The following is a 17,649-nucleotide window of genomic DNA, read 5'->3' on the forward strand; positions in this document are numbered from 1 at the left end:
ACAAAAAATAACAAATCGTTTGCGTCTGTCAGAGATGAATATGTCGACTATGTTTGCGAGAACATGACCAGAAATAATCACTCGGCAGACCAATGAAGAGACGTCGTATCATGAAGAGGAATGTATCCGTGATGACCAACGAAACATGAGAAATGGGTGAGGAGCGGTGGATATGTATCCCAATATTGCATTTGTTGGGAAAAGAGAATGGCAATGGGAGGTATGTGCGAAGGGACAGTCAGTCATGAATCACATCTCAGCAAACGAGGGAATGACTAGGTCTGCCGGTGCAAGAGCGAGGGGAGGCGAATGGAATAAAGAGCAAGCAGAATAAAAGCATCTCGAAATCACAAAAAAAAAGCCTCACGGGTTCAATGCACTCGTTTGCGCTCTTTCACCAGACCGTCCTTCTCCCACTCCTCCAGCAGGCGAGCCACCTCCTTGAAGGAGACAGGTTTCGTCAGGAATAGATCGACACCCGAGGCCAAAGCCTCAGACTCATCGCGCGAGCTACTGAGTCCTGTCAAGGCGATGATAATAGTCGGCCCATAGCCATCACGATCGCGCTCCAGCGAGCGAATGGCGCGTGTGGCCTCGAACCCGTTCATGACAGGCATGGACATGTCCATGAAGATGATATCGTAACCATTCGGCATCTGTTCGACGGCTTCGACGGCCTGCTTGCCGTTCTCGGCAGCATCCAACTCGGTCAGCCTGCGCTTCCGCATGAAGGTCATCATCAGGTTGAGGTTGATGCGGTTGTCGTCGACGACAAGGACACGCGCCAGACGCTGGGAGGCAATGGACCCTTCGGCTAAAGGTGGTGGTAGGGGAGCCGCGGCGACTATTTCTGGTGGTGCGGTGATCACGGACGGGCTGTCTGGGCTTCGCTCCTCGGCAGATATGGGACCAGTCCCGATAATCTCGCCACGTTCTGTGCGTAGAGTGGGAGGCGAGGAGACGGCCAGAAGAGTAGTGGCAGACTCATCGGCAACACCGGACCCGACGGTTGACGACGCAGTTGACGTTCGGATCGGCAGGTCCATGGAATCCTGAAGAATCGACGAAGTAACAGGCTCGGGCTGCAGACGGTGCAGGCACTTTAGAATGCTCCGGGCCAGCTTGTGTGGCCCACAAGGACGACAGATGATATCGACGGAGGAGGCAAGGGGGGTCCATTCGGAGCGCACCGTGCTGTAATCCACCGACCTTTGGCAATAGATAAGCAGACCCGATAAAGTCGACGTCGGGGGGCGGCATGAACGAAGTGCGGGTAGATCCTGCTCTTCTATCAAGAGCACATCAATGGATTGGTGAGATGGCCATGAGACAAGTTCGAAGCCAAACCAGTCGGTGAGGTATCGGACAATCTCATCCCAGTTGGAATCCGATGCGTGAGTAGGATCAACGCCCCAGATAGCGGCCCGTTTGCCAGGGTACCCTTCTCGGAGCAAATCGGTCTGCGTAAGCGTTTCCTTCTGATTCATTAGAGGCCCCTGAGGTTCGATGGGCGGGCTCTCTTCGCCAACCGGGCGGGCCAGTGGCAGAGACACCCGTACAACAGTACCTTCACCAGGACGGCTGCGAATGCGAACGCTTCCATTGAGGGCTTTGACGAGGCTCCGAACAATGGACAAGCCAAGGCCTGTGCCTACAGCCAGCGAGTCCTCCTGAGCAAAAGGGGTATAGAGTCGCCCCCGAAGGAACTCCTCCGAGATGCCCTTGCCCGTATCGGCGATAGTCAACGTGACCAAGTCCTCCAAGCCTTGCCGCCGAGAACGGCCCTCAGAATGGCCCTGTGCCTCCAGGCGAACCGAAACCCGACCAGCATCTGTGTACTTCATGGCATTGCCAAAAACATTCATAATGATACGACGTAAAGCACCGGGCTGGGTACGGTAGATCCAGTTGTGATTTGCCACATCAATGATCACTTCCACATTGGACTTCGGCGCCGGTGTTTTCGCGGCGTTGTGTGCCATCATCACGGGTTGATCGGCCGAAGCGGTAGAACTCTGACCGTAAGCGTGACCGAGGCAAATGCCTTCCACCACTTCTTCGGCCAGGACAGCGAGGTCTGTCACAACGTAGGAGTCCAGATGGGCAGCCAACCTATCTGTCCCTTTGAAATCAAGCGGAGTTTCCTTTCTGCGCTTCATCGATTGCCACGTCCGTTCGAGCGAGACTACTTTGCTGAAGTCGAGGACTTGGTTCATCGTATCCAACAACGTCCTGCCACAAGCATTGACGGTCTCGAGCAAGGACTCCTGGAATTCATTCATATCGGTGCCATATAGAAACTCGGCTGCGGCCAGAATCCCATGAAGCGGGCTTCGAAGTTCATGCCTAAGGCTGCGGTCAGTAAAGATCGTTGGCGCAAAATTAGAGAAGCAAAAACTTACGAAATGCTTCCAATAAAGTCGCCCTTTTGGCGATCAGCAATAAGTGACTCTACCCGACTATACTCGGCCATGATGGAAGACCCAAAGCCGAGAACAGAACTCAACTCCACGGCAGAAGTGAAGACCTGTGTCTCCGTGGTACTCCAACAGAAACAACCAGCAAACCACTGCGAGGTGGCTGCGTTCCACAACGGAACGAACATGATCTGAGCGGCGTTGGGGAAAAACTTATTGAGCACTGAATTTTCCGCCGCTTTTCGTCGCCGTTTGACGGGCTTCGATACCTCAATGGTCGGGAGAGCACCTCCAGAGTGTGATCTGTTACTGCTAGCAGTTGGCGAGCCTCTATGAAGCACATTCTGGTCGTCGTCATCAGATGTCGAGATCAGACCGTCCCGATGAAAAGACCACAGCTTGCCCTTTGGGTAGCGCCGAAGAAGCGTTTGTAGAAATGACCGATCAAGGTTGGCGGCTGGGCAAGAGGCTGTAGAACCGGCACGCGGAGCAAATGGATCGTCATAAGTCGACATTGATAAGATAGGCGCAGGGCCGCCCGAGTCACTGGAGCAATCACTCCCGTGATCGCTTTCCAGGATGGGGGAACTATTCGCTTCCAGGAAAATGACCCCGCCGTCTCGGCTTAAATCAAGACTCTCGCGAAGCAGGTTTGCAGCCCGCCGGAAACACCAGGAATTGCCATGGGAGTCATCTGGAGGTAGCTGGTTTCGGCTACTGCCGGTTAACCACTCCGGGAGAGAGCCTATCATATAATCGGAGGAGCCGCCTCCAGTCTCCATTTTCGAGACAGAAGCTCCAGAGCTCTGAGATCGTGAGTCGTTGCTGAGTGACCGGTCATTGGCCGGACTGTGAGATGGAATCTGAGATGCATTTCCGAGGCTGTTCTCGCGTGAGCCACCGGAAAAACTGATGCGCTGGTTCGTCGATCGGTGAGAGGTCGATGGGTGAGTGGTTGAAGGAGGAACGGAGCTGCCAGCGCGAGACGGATCGAAGCTATCCACAAAACTCGAACTGCCCTCGACGAAAAAGGCAAGACCACGGGACAGCCGAGCGGCGCGCCGACCCTCGGAGGCTTGGCGGCTGACTTTGAAATAATCCATCACGAGCGACGCCACGGACCCCAAAGTATCCTGTTCCAAGGTCGTCAATCCCTTGCGAGGCTCCGAGCTCAGAACGCAAAAACATCCCAAGTTGATGTTATTCTCGGTTGTCAACGGGACTCCGGCGTAGAATTTAAAGTGCGGGTCGTTCTCAACAAACGGAAGGTGCTTGAAGCGCGCATGCTGGCTCATGTCGTTGACCGTCAGGAAGTGATGCTGCGCATTTTGGCGATCGGAGGTAGGCAGCGCGACAGTATCCTGAATTATGGGCCAAGCCTTGCTACTGTCCGTGGATCCCAGCCAGAATCCATCGTCGTGGTCACGGATGGCGGTTTCGTTGAGGTTGAGGGATGGTGTAGCTTCGGCCAGTACGTATTGTGCGTCGCGGTCTAACACGCAGATGAGAGCCCGGTCCGCATTCAGACGAAGCGCGGCCAGCTGTGCGAAAGATGCCAGGGTATTATTCGAGGTGCCGAGGATCAACGCCTCCGGACCGCTCGCGGTGGACGGCTGCGAAGTCGCGCTGCTGTTAGAGTTGGCCGAGCCATCCGCACTCAGGGTACGGACGGTGCTTGCGGGGTCGGATGAGGCTAAATCATCAGCTCCCGGTGGCAGCCAGGACGGGGCAAGGGATTCCTGCAACTGAGGCTGGTAGTAGCGATACAGCTCTCTCACCCTACGGTCGTCGGTGTGCGCCTGGTGCGTGTGCGATCGAGTAGTAGTCTCCATGATTTGCCGCTAGCCCCGGAGTAGTTAGGATGCAGTCCGGCATCCTCAGACTCCAGATATCAAAGGTATCAAAGGTCGGGAAGGGAAGGGGCGCGGTCAACTTGTGGGAGGAAAGGAGGTTGAAATTCGCGATTGTCCACGCACAAAAAGGGAGCAAGAGCGGGCGGAAATGCGCAAGTTTGACACTTGCTCCGTGAGCTAACAATGTGGGCAGCGACCCAAGGGAACCGGTGGAATCTTGTTCCAGAACTGCACAGTGGTTCTCGGACTGGATAGGTAGAGTCCAAGGAATGTGCAGAGTTAGTCGCCAGAAGAGAAGAATCCCACAAAGAACGATGCGATCGTCTGTCAGGTGGGGAGAGAGGCACACAAGCCCCATCTTGGAGAAAGACTCCGGACATGGTGATTAGGGGAGGATCGACCGGGCCAATTACCCTCTTTGTTCGGGCGTGCCCGACCGGTGTATTGATCCTTGGGCGTGGAGTCGTCGAGGATGTGGACGATGTCGTGTGTGGCGGTACCTGGCGGTACCTGGATGGCAGAAGCCACACCGTCAGCATTGGCTGGGAATTTCGTGGTGGGCGCTGGCTGTGGACGCCCTGGAGCAAGGGCTTCATGGGTATTGCCAATCAGCGTGAATGTGGAGCCCTGCGAAACACCGCGGTGGCTTAAGGCTGGTGGGGACGAAACATTATTTCCAGAGCTCCAGGAGATCGCCCGTGCTAGTGGGTGCGGTGGCGGTGGCAAGATCCGATGTACCGGCAAGTACACGTTCGTGCTCGTAAATGCCGCACCAGATGACTAGGGCAAATGCCCTCTGCCCACGTGATTCGGTTAGGGGTCTCCCTGTAACGAGAGCGAGTAGATTTCTAACCTCGGCCATCCCCCGAGGTGAAGGGGTTGGATTGAATATGTACATGCGCTACACGTAGACTTAAAGCCGCTCCATCAGCCGCTTCCGGACCGTCCACATGCGAGCCCGCTTGCCATATATATACATGGGGATCGACATAAGCAGACAGAACAGCTGGACCCCCCCGATCGCCAAAAACACAGTGCGCGAGCCATCCGCTTCCAACCAGTCCACAATAAAGAGAGAAAAGACCAGGCCGTGGAGCACGTCTAAGGACAAGCGGTGGGTTAGCGAAGGTGATCAAGAGACGTGCAAGCAAAGAGGGAAACTCACTCTTGCTGAAGCTCAGTGTCACCAGTGCCTCGCCGGCATACTGGCGGTAGCTATCGACGCAAAAAGTGATGGCGGTCGTGCTGCCGAGACAGCAGCCGAACGAAATTAGCCCGAAGAAGAGCGTCGGCACAATCCACGCGTCGTGATTCTGGCTACTCCACCCAAAAGCCATCAGGCCGGTGGTGGTCGACAGGCCGATGGGCAGAGCCATCACGAGACGGAACTCGGGCTCGTAGATGCCGCCATTGCGCTTGGTCATGTACCGTACCACAATATCCGATACCTTGCCTGCCACCGCGGTGCCGAGCAGACCGCCCACAAAGGGTGAGATGTAGAGCAGACCCGTCTGGAGAGGAGTGAAGTTGTAGGTGCTCTTGGACTCGAAGATGGTCGCGATAGATTCCGAGATGACGATCAGCCAGCCGACGGAGAGCGCATACACCACGGCCGACCATAGGACCGCTGGGTAGGCGAACAATACAAACGGCCGCACGGCGACCTTGAGCCACTTGTCGCGCGCGATTCTCCCATTCCACACCTTCAATGTCTGGGTGTACGGTATCTTGGCACGTTCGCGCAGCCGGTTGGTGTACTGTAGAGTGGCAGTCATCGGGACTCCAGGCTCCATCGAGTCGCTACGCGCAGGTGAAACTGCGGTACGACGAAAAGCTTCCAGATCATCTGGATGCGCCGAGGGTGCGGCAGTTGGGGAAGGGATTTGTAGAAGAGCATCGGGCTTCTCTGTAGCCGAGGTCATGACAGATGGGGCCGCTGGGGTCATAGTTGGAGTCATAGCTGAAGTGGTGGGCTCAGTGATAATCTGATCACCAGTCTCATTTCCGGGAACACCGTTAACCTTCTCGTTCTCCAGGCCTTGTCTCTCACTTTCGGGCTCATTGGGGATGCCAAAATGAGCATGCTTGGACGTCTTTGGGGATGTGACGCTGGCTGAATCATCATCAGGCTTATTAGATTGGTCGGGAATCTGTACACGGGGACGCCCTCGATAAAGTCCATGAGACATAATGTCGGACACCCTGCGGAGCGGATGCGGGCGTTTGTGGGAACGCCGTGGTCGAGGTGTGCGGTCCCAGAAAGTCTCCGGGACGAAGAAAAACAGCAAGACCAAACATCCACCAACCACCATGGCTACAATCCAAAACACCCAGCGCCACCCGAGGCTTTCGATAATGGCGGCACTGACCAACGGGATGAGATTCTTGCCGCCCAGCAGCAATAGCGTGTATATACCAACTCGATACGCTCGTTCATGCAAGAAGTAAATCTCGGCAATGGTGGCCGACGGAAGACACTCGACGGGGCTGACCGCAATTCCCTGGAAGATGCGTGCAATCACCAAACTGGGGTAGTTTGGGGATGCGGCGCACCAGAGGGCCGAGATGATAAAGAGCGTCGCTCCCAGGAGATAGATGGGCCGCTTTCCGAAAAGAATGGCAGTGGGAGACATGATTACCGAGCCAATACCCAAACCCAACATGTAAAGACCGGTGGTGAATGCCACCTTTTGGGTACTAACATTGTACGCCGCTGCAACTTCGTTGAACCCAGCCGCCAGGACGGGGGTCATGCCTCCTCCCACAAGACAATAGAATCCCAAGGAGAGCAACGCGGCGTCTCGACGCCACACGGGCCAGTTTAACGGGTCATTTACCGAGTCATCCGGCTGGGGTTCAAGGATAATCTCTCCATTAGGCGTTCTTTTCTGCACTGGTTGTTGGGGGCCGCGGGAAGAAGAGCGGGAAGGCGGGTTGAACGACGGAATGGATGAAGCCGACGTCCGCGCGGGTTGATGTCTCATGCCCAACGGTTCATTGCGATTCGCTGACAGAAGCAGGACCGTTCCTAGATGGATGAACCAACGGTTAGCTGCGGTCTCGTGTGGTGACCACGGTCATCCTGGATCAGCAATTTACCCGGTACTTCATCCGTCTGTTTGTCGCTGAGAATTCCAAGGGTCGACTTGGAACGATAAGCGTACTCCGAGCTGGACTCGGACACGACCTTGGGCTTTCCTCCAAAGATTCTCCTCCAGCGCGGTGCCGCCGCAGCAGGCTGCGGCGGGGTATCAGGCGATGGCTTCTCCGTCGGTGGTTCCATCTGGACTGAGCAGTGAAAATGGGTGATATTGCTCAGGGATTATGAAACAAGCAGGCTACGGAAGTTCTTGTCAGTCACCGCATAGCTTAGAGCGAAACACCTTGGGGGAAAGAGGTGGTGGGTCAAGGAACGGGGCACGTACGTCTCTAATATATATGATCAAGAAAGATTCCGTTACCCAGTCTAAAACGGTGAATCGAGCGAGTCAATAGTAATAGCAAAAGATCAAGTTCCCCGGGCTGTAAGAGGCAGGATGCAGCTGTCGAAAATGCAATCACCGCTTGCGATAGAAACCCAACAGGGGCAACTGGACGGCGGCACTGTGCGGCATAGCTTGATGGCACTGGCAAGCAGACAGGTGTCGAAATGGGTTTCAGCAGAGAGAGAAAGCCATCACTCCTAAAAGTCATGCGCTTGTCCGCAAGCAACATCCGGGATCGACGGTCGCCCCATGTGGCCAAAGGCGGTGAGTGAGACCCTCGTGGGGCTCCTTCCTTCTACACGCACCGCTCATTATTATTACACGCCGTCCGATGATGATTATAGACTCGCGCGATATGCGTTGTCGGAGTGCCTTCCTCCTGTCCAGTCATAGCCAGGTGATCATCCTTGGAGATAAGCCCCGTCATGCATGCGCCCGTTAGCTCTCGCACGGCCCACATGCGGTGAAGCGACACTTCCTCGGCGGAATGCAGCATTCCTGCGACCTGAGACACTCCGAGCCGTGATGCTTATTGCGGTCCCGGCTCAGATGACTCCCTGTCGTCATCCTGCAGTATTTAATCGCGGGGGAAGGGATCTCACTGTCACCCCCGGATTATCGTGGTGCCCCTGTCGTCATCCCAGCTGATCTCACGCTGCCGATCTATACGCCTATTCTCGGCGATGTCCAGGTTGGGCATACCGTTGATGCGAATCGTCTCCTCCACTCTACCAGAGGGCTTGGGCTGTGGTCGGAATGACCTGGCAGTAGGTTTTAACTTCGGCTCTGCCATTCCTGCACCGTCATCCCGGCAAGTCCACGCGCAAGTCGTGGGGAAGAATACCCGTCAACTGAGGAGATTCTGCCCGTGCGTGTTCTAATTAAACTTCGGTACCATTTTCATCGGAATCTACTGGCAACCTAAAGTTACGTTGAAGACGTACACATCGAGAGCCAACCGACTATTCCACTATGATAAGGGAAGCTAGAGCAAGAGTTAAACAAGTATCGATGAGTATCGCGCCTTTTACTCCATCTATGACACCAAGTATGAACTTACCTGCCCATCTGCCTTCCAGATGTTAGGCATCGCCCCGTCAGATTTGCATGAAATGGCACCAAAACTGCCCCGCTTCGATGAAGTCTGAATATGGAAAATGTAACGTCTGAACCTGAGGCAAACAAGTGAGAGTCATGTGACCCCCCAGCACACGGATAATTCTCGCTGGAATTCGGTTTCTTCTTCCGCCTTGAAACCTTCTCATTGTACCTCGCTCCCAGGCTCGTTCCTTGTCAAGCAGGACGGGTTCGTGGATCAGACAAAGATAGTACTGTAAGAAATGCTCGTCCGAAGGTGTCCTGTCGATCACGCACATGGCGGCATGGGTCATCCCTGGTCGCTATCGAAATGCTATTCTCGGCAGTTCATTCCTTCGCGCGGGTATTCCTTACAGTACTGACTCTGTTTGATCCATGATCCTATATAGCTGCACAGGGGATACAAGGAACGATTGCTTGGGTGCGAGGTACAACGTGTTCAAACCTGGTCTCAGGGAGACCAGCTGGGGCGCATAGAAGGCTCATGGGGAAAGGTGTGCACTTCGTTAACCCGAAACTCATAATGTCTACCTCAAATCATTTGCCGTTTTCCGAGAAAGTTCTGTAAAATGCACTCATCAGATGCAACAAAATATCCTCGCACCCGCTTCTCGCCAAAGCGAAAAAGCCATAAGGCTGACCATTCTTCTTCAGCTTGCCCAGGGGCATGGTTGCAATGGGCCACCCCGCACATGCAGCGAACGAAACCAGGGTTGAGTCCGAGGGACCAAGCACAATATCGATGCTGTGCTCCTCCATCCATTTCTCCATCCCATCCACAGAGGCCAACCGCCGGAGCTGGGAGATTGCGGATGCATAGGATTCGGGAGACATCGTGCTCTTTAAGGAAGCGATGACTTCTGTTTGCGTGGTCCCCGCTATGTGAAGATCTGTTAAGAGGACTGTCGAGTCAGATCAATAATAGAGAAGGACTAACGTTTCAAGCGCTCCGTCTCGTCGTGCTTCTTGTTCCACTCTATTATATCCTCAAGAGTCTGGAGCTGAGGGTCGGGCCAAAAGTTCAGCAGAAAATCTTGAACTTGACCCGGAAATTCGCAGTCTGTCATTGTTTGTTGGAGCTATGGTCAGCTTCAAATTGTAGACTTGCGCTTAGCATATTGTACTTACTCGCCACTTCCCGGATGCCATGGCCATCGTGCTTTAGAATCTTGGCCTCCGGTATCTGTAGCGGGTAGACCAATCGAGCTCCATGGGCTTTGATTTTCTCTGTAGCCGCCTCGTATGTCGCTTTCTAGTTCCATCATTGGTTCGGGCAACTCAAGAATAATGGGAAGACGGAGACATCACTTACCACGTCGGGCAAATCCCATTTCCCCTTCGAGATGCCGTCATCTATCCCCCATTTGATACCAACCACGCCAAGACGGAGTCCCGTCCAGGAGGTTCCCATGATGGAATTGTAACCTTCTCTAGGAATCCTGTCAAAGGCTTGAGGGGCTAGAAGCACTTCGGTAAGTGCAGCCAGATCGTATGGGTCTCGCGCCATAACCCCTACGCCATCGAAGCTTGAACTAAGCTTGAACACACCATCGAGGGCGGTGGAAGCCGGCGTGATCTTCATGCCATACAGCCCATTCACACTTGCGGGATAGACGTTCGAGCCCGCTGTCTCGGTGCCAATTGCAAGAGGAGCGAACCCGGCAGCTATGCTAACTGCGGAGCCGGACGAGGAGCCGCCCGGAGTCTACATCGGTAATCAGCGTCTTGCATACAACTCAGCTGTAACCCAGGAAAGCTCACTGGCTGTTCATCCTCGTTAAGGCCTTCCTGACGATAGGGAGATAGAGTTTGGCCACCTTGGGCACTCCAGCCAACGGCCGTGGTGTCAGACCTGATGTGTCAGTGAGGAAACATGCACCAGTCGCTGTATTGGCTCACTTCAACCCGCAAAACTCCTAGATTCTAGTGAGCAATAAGACTTCAGCTTGAGACGATGCGTTTGAGACATACCGTCATGTTTGCTTTCGCAAGGATAATCATCCCCGCATCAATCAGCTTATATTGCTTAGCCAGATTCAACCAGCCTTGGAGTATCATGGACCAGAAAGTCATACCTTGGTGATCACCGACGCATTCCTCCTTGCCTTGAGGCTGGCAAACACATGCGACCCTACCGTTGTGGGCATGCCTAGCGATTCGTCGGTAACAATCGCATCCTAGGGAAAGAGTGAGGAAAGTGAGACATGGCCTGGATGTATCCATGTGCTAGATCCTTTACCTTGACGACAACGGGGATCCCATGCAGCTTGCTCTGTACATAGCCAAGTCGTCGTTGTTCGTCAAGCCATCTGGCTCGGGTCAACGCGATATCTTTGGGACAAGTCGAGATGATGGCGTGGAGTCCTCGTCCCTGATGATTATGGTGCTCGATTTCTGCTAGGAAGGCTTCCACCAGCTGGACACTGGTGATCTCATTGTGAGTTAATTTTCTCTGTAGTTCATGGGCGGGCAGAAAAAGTAGGGGATCGGTCGGGGGATGCATTGTTTCTGGTGTTGTTATAAGACGCCGGGGAAATAATAACTACTAGGCGGGGATTTTAATTTACTCGAGTTACAACATGACCCCCCTTCCCCCAGGCTATTTATCTTTGATTGTTGACCAGGCGCACTGATTATTATATTTCGTTGCCTATTGTCGGAAATGAGGGTATCATACCAAATCTGGCCCCCTAATTACGATGTAGCCTGGTTTGGCTTATACGATTGGGTTTGTGTATTTAAGTTGCCTGTCATTTTAATCCTCTACAGGATTAGCGAAGAAGGGATTTATTAACTCTTCGTTTGGACTTCTATGTTGGGACGCCATACATGCTCAGATCTTGACATCTCTCTCTATATATATATTCATCCAGCCACGAATCCACCTGACACGCCTTAATCAAGATATGTATACAGCCGGCACGTCTATTATTGGCATCTACGGTGCAAGACCATTTTAATCCATCTCACACCAGGCAATAATGCCTGCATTGGGCTCATTCATCCCAGAACAAACAAACAATGCTGACTGTTTCCGGTGGGGGGTCACGTGGCTGCCCCTATGCAGAAACCGACCAGCAGCAACGTTCGGAACTCTCTGAGCCACGCAGTACGCAATTTATTATCTTCTAATAGTTTCTGCTCCCTGCTTGTTTTGTTTAATTACCTTCTGCATTCCTTACCCTCGATTTCTCGCACTCGATTCCAGCTGACCGCAGATCTGCTTGTGGCAACTTTCTTCCCTGGCACAACCTTCAAGGGTCCAACCCTCCTTTTCGCCTGCGCCGAACACCAAACATCGCTGTCTGTCACTCGTTCTGCGGTGGCCGCCGCTCCTCAGCATGAAATTTCACTTCTCATCCCCGTTAATCCTCCTCCTCCTTCCCGCCATCACCACCGCACTCACCGACGCCACCTCAAAAAACGACCTCACACAAAATTCCCACGGCTCCCGTGATGACTACAACTCAAACGCCCGCCTCGTCGACTCGGATGCGTCAGGTGTAGCAGGATCTGCTTCCAAGGGGACGCTGGACGTCCCGGTGGACGGCAAGGACGGCAGGCCTCATGCCGGTCCGTGGGTGGAAACGAGCGCGGAGCGAGACCGCAAAAGCTCCAAGGGAACCAGCGACGGTTCGGATCTGAGTTCGTCGAAATATGACTCCAAACTCCCCTCGTCCGGCCATCTCACGGAAGATGGAAAGGTGATCCCGCATTCCAACGGCGGCGTGATGGATGACCCCCATCGAACTGGACCGAAGGAGGGCACGCGCGGTATGGAAGGTGGCGTGTCGGAGAAGGAGAAGGAAAATCAATTGTCGTCCGAAAAGGTACCGGGCGGACCGAAGGAAGCGCCTCCGCTGCCACACAGTGAGCAGAAGAAGATGCCATCGGACAGCGAAAGCACAGATGGAACCGGGACTGGAAATCGCGGAGTCCTAGAGGTATGTTGAATTACTCCTCTATTGGTGGATCACACTAACATCGTTCTAGAAACCGGCCGACCTGCCCGAGACGCCATATGATATCCCACACCCCAAGTCGCCTTCCTCGATCAAAGACGATCCTCTGGCTGTCGACCATGGCAACTATGGCACCGGATCCTCCTCATCCTCGTCCTCCACTACCTATGACAAGGACGCTACTATCCCTGACGCCGGTACCGCGCTTCACTCCCTCGTCTTTTCCTTCACCATGATCATCGTTTCCGAAATTGGCGACAAGACGTTCCTGGTCGCTGCCCTGATGGCGATGAGGCACCCGCGGTTGGTCGTGTTTTCGGCTGCCTTCAGCGCTCTGATCGCCATGACCATTCTCTCGGCTGTTCTGGGCCACGCCGTTCCCACGCTGATTCCGAAGTCATTCACGAAACTCATGGCGGCCGCGCTGTTCCTCGTTTTCGCCGTGAAAATGTTCAAGGAAGGACGCGAGATGTCCCCCGACGAGGGCGTGGGAGAAGAGATGCGCGAGGTCGAGCAGGAACTGGAGGAGAAGGAACATCAGCAGATGAGGATGGGCCGGCGCCGCTCCTCTATCACGCCCTATAATCTCGAAGCAGGCCGCGCGCCCAAGCCGCGTGGATCCACGAACCGACTTCCTTCCCCTCCGGAGAGTGTATCGTCATCCTCATCTCGTGGCTCTTCCCCCCACCCCAACCGCCGCTGGAATAACCTCGTCGTGGGGGTGAATAACCTCTTGTCCCTCCTCCTCAGTCCGGCCTGGGTGCAGACCTTCGTCATGACTTTCCTCGGCGAATGGGGCGACCGCAGCCAAATCGCCACCATCGCCATGGCCGCCGGCCAGGATTACTGGTGGGTTACCATCGGCGCGATCACCGGCCATGGCATATGTACTGCCGCCGCTGTGATCGGCGGGCGCGCCATCGCGGGGCGTGTCAGTATGCGTGTTGGTATGTTTCTACTCGCCTGCCTAATATGTTCTTGCAAGCTAACCAGATTACAGTGACTCTCGGCGGTGCGACGGCGTTCCTCGTTTTCGGCATCATCTACCTGTTAGAGGGTCTCTATTAGAAGCATGGCTCATTTCGGCAGTCGGAATGTGTTCCTGGCATCTCTGTTTGTAGTAACTGGCGGCTGCTCTGCGAGTAAAAGTTGAGCACCATCTCTTAATGATATAATCCTGCGCATCTGGTTTTCAACGGCCAGAGCATGTATACGTCCCTTTATGAACGTAGTATGGAAGCACCTGGGGAGGAAGAATGAGTCTGTATCATTCCAGCAGACCCATTATGATTCGCTACAAGTCATGACCTTCGGTTCGCTCTCTCAATCGCGAAAGTCTGAAACCCGTTGAGGTACCGTGCTCACTATTCTGCCAGCAGTTAGCACTTCCACCACTCAAATGGCCTTAAGGTGGGCGGTACATCTTGAATAGAAACGTGATGAAGAAAGGTACTGATGGGAAGGGAAGCCATAACCATTCGTACTACTTCCAAATAGGAAATCTAACCCCAACACCCTAAACCCTAGTGAAGATCATGGCCCAATCATGACTAGCGCATTGCAACATTGTTGTTCCATCCCGATGTCCTAGGGTTCAGCCTCTCCCCCAACCAAAACATCACGTCTAACCCCCTGTTGTCCTTCTCATCTTCGCCCATCATAAAAGCGTTCTCCCGTCTCTTACTTTTTAGTTTTTTTACTTCTCTCTTCAAGGAGAATACGTCAGGGCGTTGGAGAGGCTGTCGCACTCCCCGGACGCAGCGTGACGCGCTGTTGCTGACTGACCGCCCGACAGCGCGACCGCTTACTTAGCGCGAACCAAACAGTGCAAATCGTCCAGATGATGCCGAGCACTCCTCCACGCCGGAGGACTCGCAGTCAGAGCCGTGAGCTCGAGTCCTATGGCCATGTTGCGAACAAGCCTGTCTCCCCGGCTGCTCAGCGAGCGCTGCTCAAGGGGAAATCCACCGCCAGTCGTGAGTTTTCCTGGTTCTCTTATTTGTCTTGCGCGGAAGCATACCTCTACTGTTGTATTCTGCCGAAAGATGTCTTTCCTGTTGGCTGCTTATACAGTCCACTTCCCTGTCACTTTCACCGGCTACTTCTGCCTCATGATTGAACCAGTGGCAGCTGACACTCTCCAGGACTGAGTATGGTATCAGAAGAGACCCTAGGCAGCTCTCGCAAAACACCCAGCTCAAATACACGCAACTCTGTGGTGCCTGAGTCGCCGGGTATGCATGAGGGACACACCAATATTTCCGGCACCACGATCCTGCCTCTAGATTCTCAGGACAATGAACTCGAGCCCATCTTGATGGTAGACGAGCTTCCAGATCTCCAACGCGCTGCGACCAATGTCATGGATCTTCTGGTTCCCCGCGCCGCGAAACCAATAAGCATATTCAATGCGGCGGCAGAGTCTCTCAAAGACGACGGGGCTACCACCCAGGGTAAGCGGGTCAGCCGAGCAGTCGGTAAGCTTGAGAGCCAAGACAAGGTCTTTCCTCGGCAGACGTATATCGATGTCGATCGGATCAACCGCTTGCTACCGTCTGTCTCCATTCAAGGGGCTGCGCAGCCTTGGACGCCGTTGCCGATGCTATACAAGGCCAACTGTGCATGGCTGGCGCGCGATGTGCTCTACGCGATTGTCGGAAAGCAGTCGCAGATGCAAGTTGTGCGAAATTTAGAGGGTCAGTTCCCTGCTCCATTCATGAATAAGGTCGTCGTGGCGGGTCCCCAATCGAGGCCGCTCGGAGCGAGTGCGGCCGACAAAGACACCTTTGATCTCGCTCTTCAGATTCGGACGCTGTTTTTTGTCATGGAGCTGGAGAAACGGCAACATGAGAAGGATTTCGACCCCCTCTCCATTCTCAAGGGGATGTTCTATGATGAGCTTGCTCTCGAGGGCGAAGACTCGCAATTGGACCCTTCGTCATTCCGTGGATTCAATCTTCCTGGTATTTACCAAGACCAGAATGGATGTCTCCCAGAGCGGTTCCAGGAAGCAGTCGAAGAGAGGTTCAGTGAACTGGAGGATAGTCTCTTTGACAACGAGGGCCTTCCGAATATCCGGGAGCTGAAAGCGGCCTATCCTTGGAAGCGATTTGTTCTGCAAGTCATCCGTTGGATCATCAAACGGGATGACGAAATCAGAGAGGATCTACAAGCACTTCCAGCTGTCGACGATGTGCGTGAAACTCTCGAAAGGGCGTTTCAAGACCAGATCCGTCCGCGCGCTTTTGCAACGCCTAGCCGGCTTTCAGAGTCGGTTGCCTCTGAGCGCCGCCCTCGCCAATCCCTCGGCCAACAGAGCCAAGCCACTTCAAGTGGCCAACGGGTGATCACAGAATCACCGGTAGTGTCTAGAGACTTTGGAGTAACTGCATCTCCAGCATTTCGGCAATCTGTTGGACAAGAGAGTCCCACCAGACCGACTGTCGGTCTGATGGACCGAAAGCGACGGCAGTCCTCAAAAAACGTGGGTCGACAGTTTCTCAACCAAGATTCTATGAGTCTCATGGAACGGCGCGAACAGGCTCGACAACGGAAAGAACTGAGCACTCTCGAATCCCAACCCCCAGCCTCGTCCTCAGCAGCCAACTCAAGATTGACGGACTCGTTCAACTATCCTGAGGAGACACTGTCTTCCGGCCGAGCAGAGATCCCTCAATCTCCCGAGCCACCAGCCCATCGACAGTATCGAGACGACGATGTTGACGAAGTAGACCTCACTGGTCGCCAGCAGCACGAGATTATGGAGTCGAACAGCCCTCCAGGCTCCGCCCGAATCAACCAAGTTAGCCACACGTCTGTTCCTGGTCGGTTCTTCGATTCGCCACAGGCAGCTTCTTCACGGCGGGTGGCAGGACCGTCAAATGACGAGGTGCTTCGACTCATGAATGAACCCACCCCCCGACCCGGACCATCCTCGCGTGCGGCCTTCATCGATCGTCAATCCAACGCGGAGAGGGTGTCTCCGATCAGCCACGATACCGACGTTTGGAGCGCAGAGCGACGACGCGATCAAGCAGAGCCGTTGGCAACGCGAAAGCGGCCTCGACAAGAATCCCCCGACGATGACGAGGGTTCTAACGACGACTTTGATCAGGACGATCGCCAGATCGACACCGCCGAGCGGCGCGCACAGAAGCCCCCACAGCGATCTCACCCGGTTGAGAAGCGCCCGCGCTTCAGCTCTGAGACTGACGCAGCAAACACCCAGTTGCAGCAGTCTTTGAATGTTTTCAGCCACACCTCTCATCCTACAGCACCTCAGCCTGTCGGCTCTCACTCTGCTGCCTCTAGACCTGCGGGTCCGAGCCGAATAACCGCTTTACAAATGTCTCAGTCCGAAGTCTCCAACCCAACCCCGGCTCCAATAGGCCCATGGGCAACCAGCGTGTTTACTTCTCGCTCAGACCAAGACGGTCGGCAGAGGCCCAAAAAGACTTACTCTCAAGAGGAAGATGAGCGCCTCATTTTTCTCATCGGGAAGTATGGCAAACGCTGGTCCGTGATTGAAAAAGAGGACAGCTTCTGTCCTGTCGACGAGGGCGGGCCCAAGTTAAAGGGCCGCAACCAGGTTAGTCTCAAAGATCGGGCGCGTAATTTGAGGGCCATATTCGATAGGTATGTATGCGCATTGGTGGTTACTCGGTTGATATGTTGTGATTGGATTCGTTTGCTGATTGTCATTGCTACAGGGAAGGGCGACCACTTCCCAAGAATTTCGATCAAATCGCCCCTGCGCACCCAAAACGCAAATAGCTTTCTCTGCTTTCTTTCTCTGCTTTTTAATTATGTTTCGCCATACCCGGGGACAAACCAT

General features: G+C 54.2%; 6 protein-coding genes across 6 annotated transcripts; 3 read left to right on the forward strand and 3 right to left on the reverse strand.

The window, feature by feature from the left end:
• Positions 1–371: 371 nt before the first annotated feature.
• Positions 372–4,249, reverse strand: N7510_000706 (uncharacterized protein; the record flags this gene model as incomplete). Its single annotated transcript, XM_056972635.1, has 2 exons — positions 372–2,346; positions 2,403–4,249. The coding sequence occupies 2 exons, from the start codon at positions 4,247–4,249 to the stop codon at positions 372–374; spliced, it is 3,822 nt and encodes a 1,273-aa protein (XP_056837752.1).
• A 502-nt stretch (positions 4,250–4,751) lies between these two features.
• N7510_000707 (uncharacterized protein) lies at positions 4,752–5,054 on the forward strand (the record flags this gene model as incomplete). The annotated part of the gene is made up of 1 exon (XM_056972636.1): positions 4,752–5,054. One exon carries the CDS (start codon positions 4,752–4,754, stop codon positions 5,052–5,054), a length of 303 nt encoding a protein of 100 aa, XP_056837753.1.
• A 129-nt stretch (positions 5,055–5,183) lies between these two features.
• N7510_000708 (putative MFS transporter) lies at positions 5,184–7,553 on the reverse strand (the record flags this gene model as incomplete). Its single annotated transcript, XM_056972637.1, has 3 exons — positions 5,184–5,371; positions 5,436–7,298; positions 7,370–7,553. 3 exons carry the CDS (start codon positions 7,551–7,553, stop codon positions 5,184–5,186), a joined length of 2,235 nt encoding a protein of 744 aa, XP_056837754.1.
• A 1,837-nt stretch (positions 7,554–9,390) lies between these two features.
• N7510_000709 (amidase-like protein) lies at positions 9,391–11,356 on the reverse strand (the record flags this gene model as incomplete). Its single annotated transcript, XM_056972638.1, has 9 exons — positions 9,391–9,743; positions 9,791–9,913; positions 9,982–10,105; positions 10,166–10,558; positions 10,615–10,705; positions 10,753–10,769; positions 10,825–10,869; positions 10,929–11,030; positions 11,093–11,356. The coding sequence occupies 9 exons, from the start codon at positions 11,354–11,356 to the stop codon at positions 9,391–9,393; spliced, it is 1,512 nt and encodes a 503-aa protein (XP_056837755.1).
• An 838-nt stretch (positions 11,357–12,194) lies between these two features.
• N7510_000710 (TMEM165/GDT1 family protein) lies at positions 12,195–13,883 on the forward strand (the record flags this gene model as incomplete). Its single annotated transcript, XM_056972639.1, has 3 exons — positions 12,195–12,797; positions 12,847–13,762; positions 13,816–13,883. 3 exons carry the CDS (start codon positions 12,195–12,197, stop codon positions 13,881–13,883), a joined length of 1,587 nt encoding a protein of 528 aa, XP_056837756.1.
• A 772-nt stretch (positions 13,884–14,655) lies between these two features.
• Positions 14,656–17,588, forward strand: N7510_000711 (SANT/Myb-like DNA-binding domain-containing protein; the record flags this gene model as incomplete). Its single annotated transcript, XM_056972640.1, has 3 exons — positions 14,656–14,791; positions 14,960–17,450; positions 17,525–17,588. 3 exons carry the CDS (start codon positions 14,656–14,658, stop codon positions 17,586–17,588), a joined length of 2,691 nt encoding a protein of 896 aa, XP_056837757.1.
• Positions 17,589–17,649: the final 61 nt, after the last annotated feature.

Source organism: Penicillium lagena (assembly GCF_028827675.1).
Source record: "Penicillium lagena strain IBT 129212 chromosome Unknown utg000001l_segment0_segment0, whole genome shotgun sequence".
NCBI lineage: Eukaryota > Fungi > Ascomycota > Eurotiomycetes > Eurotiales > Aspergillaceae > Penicillium > Penicillium lagena.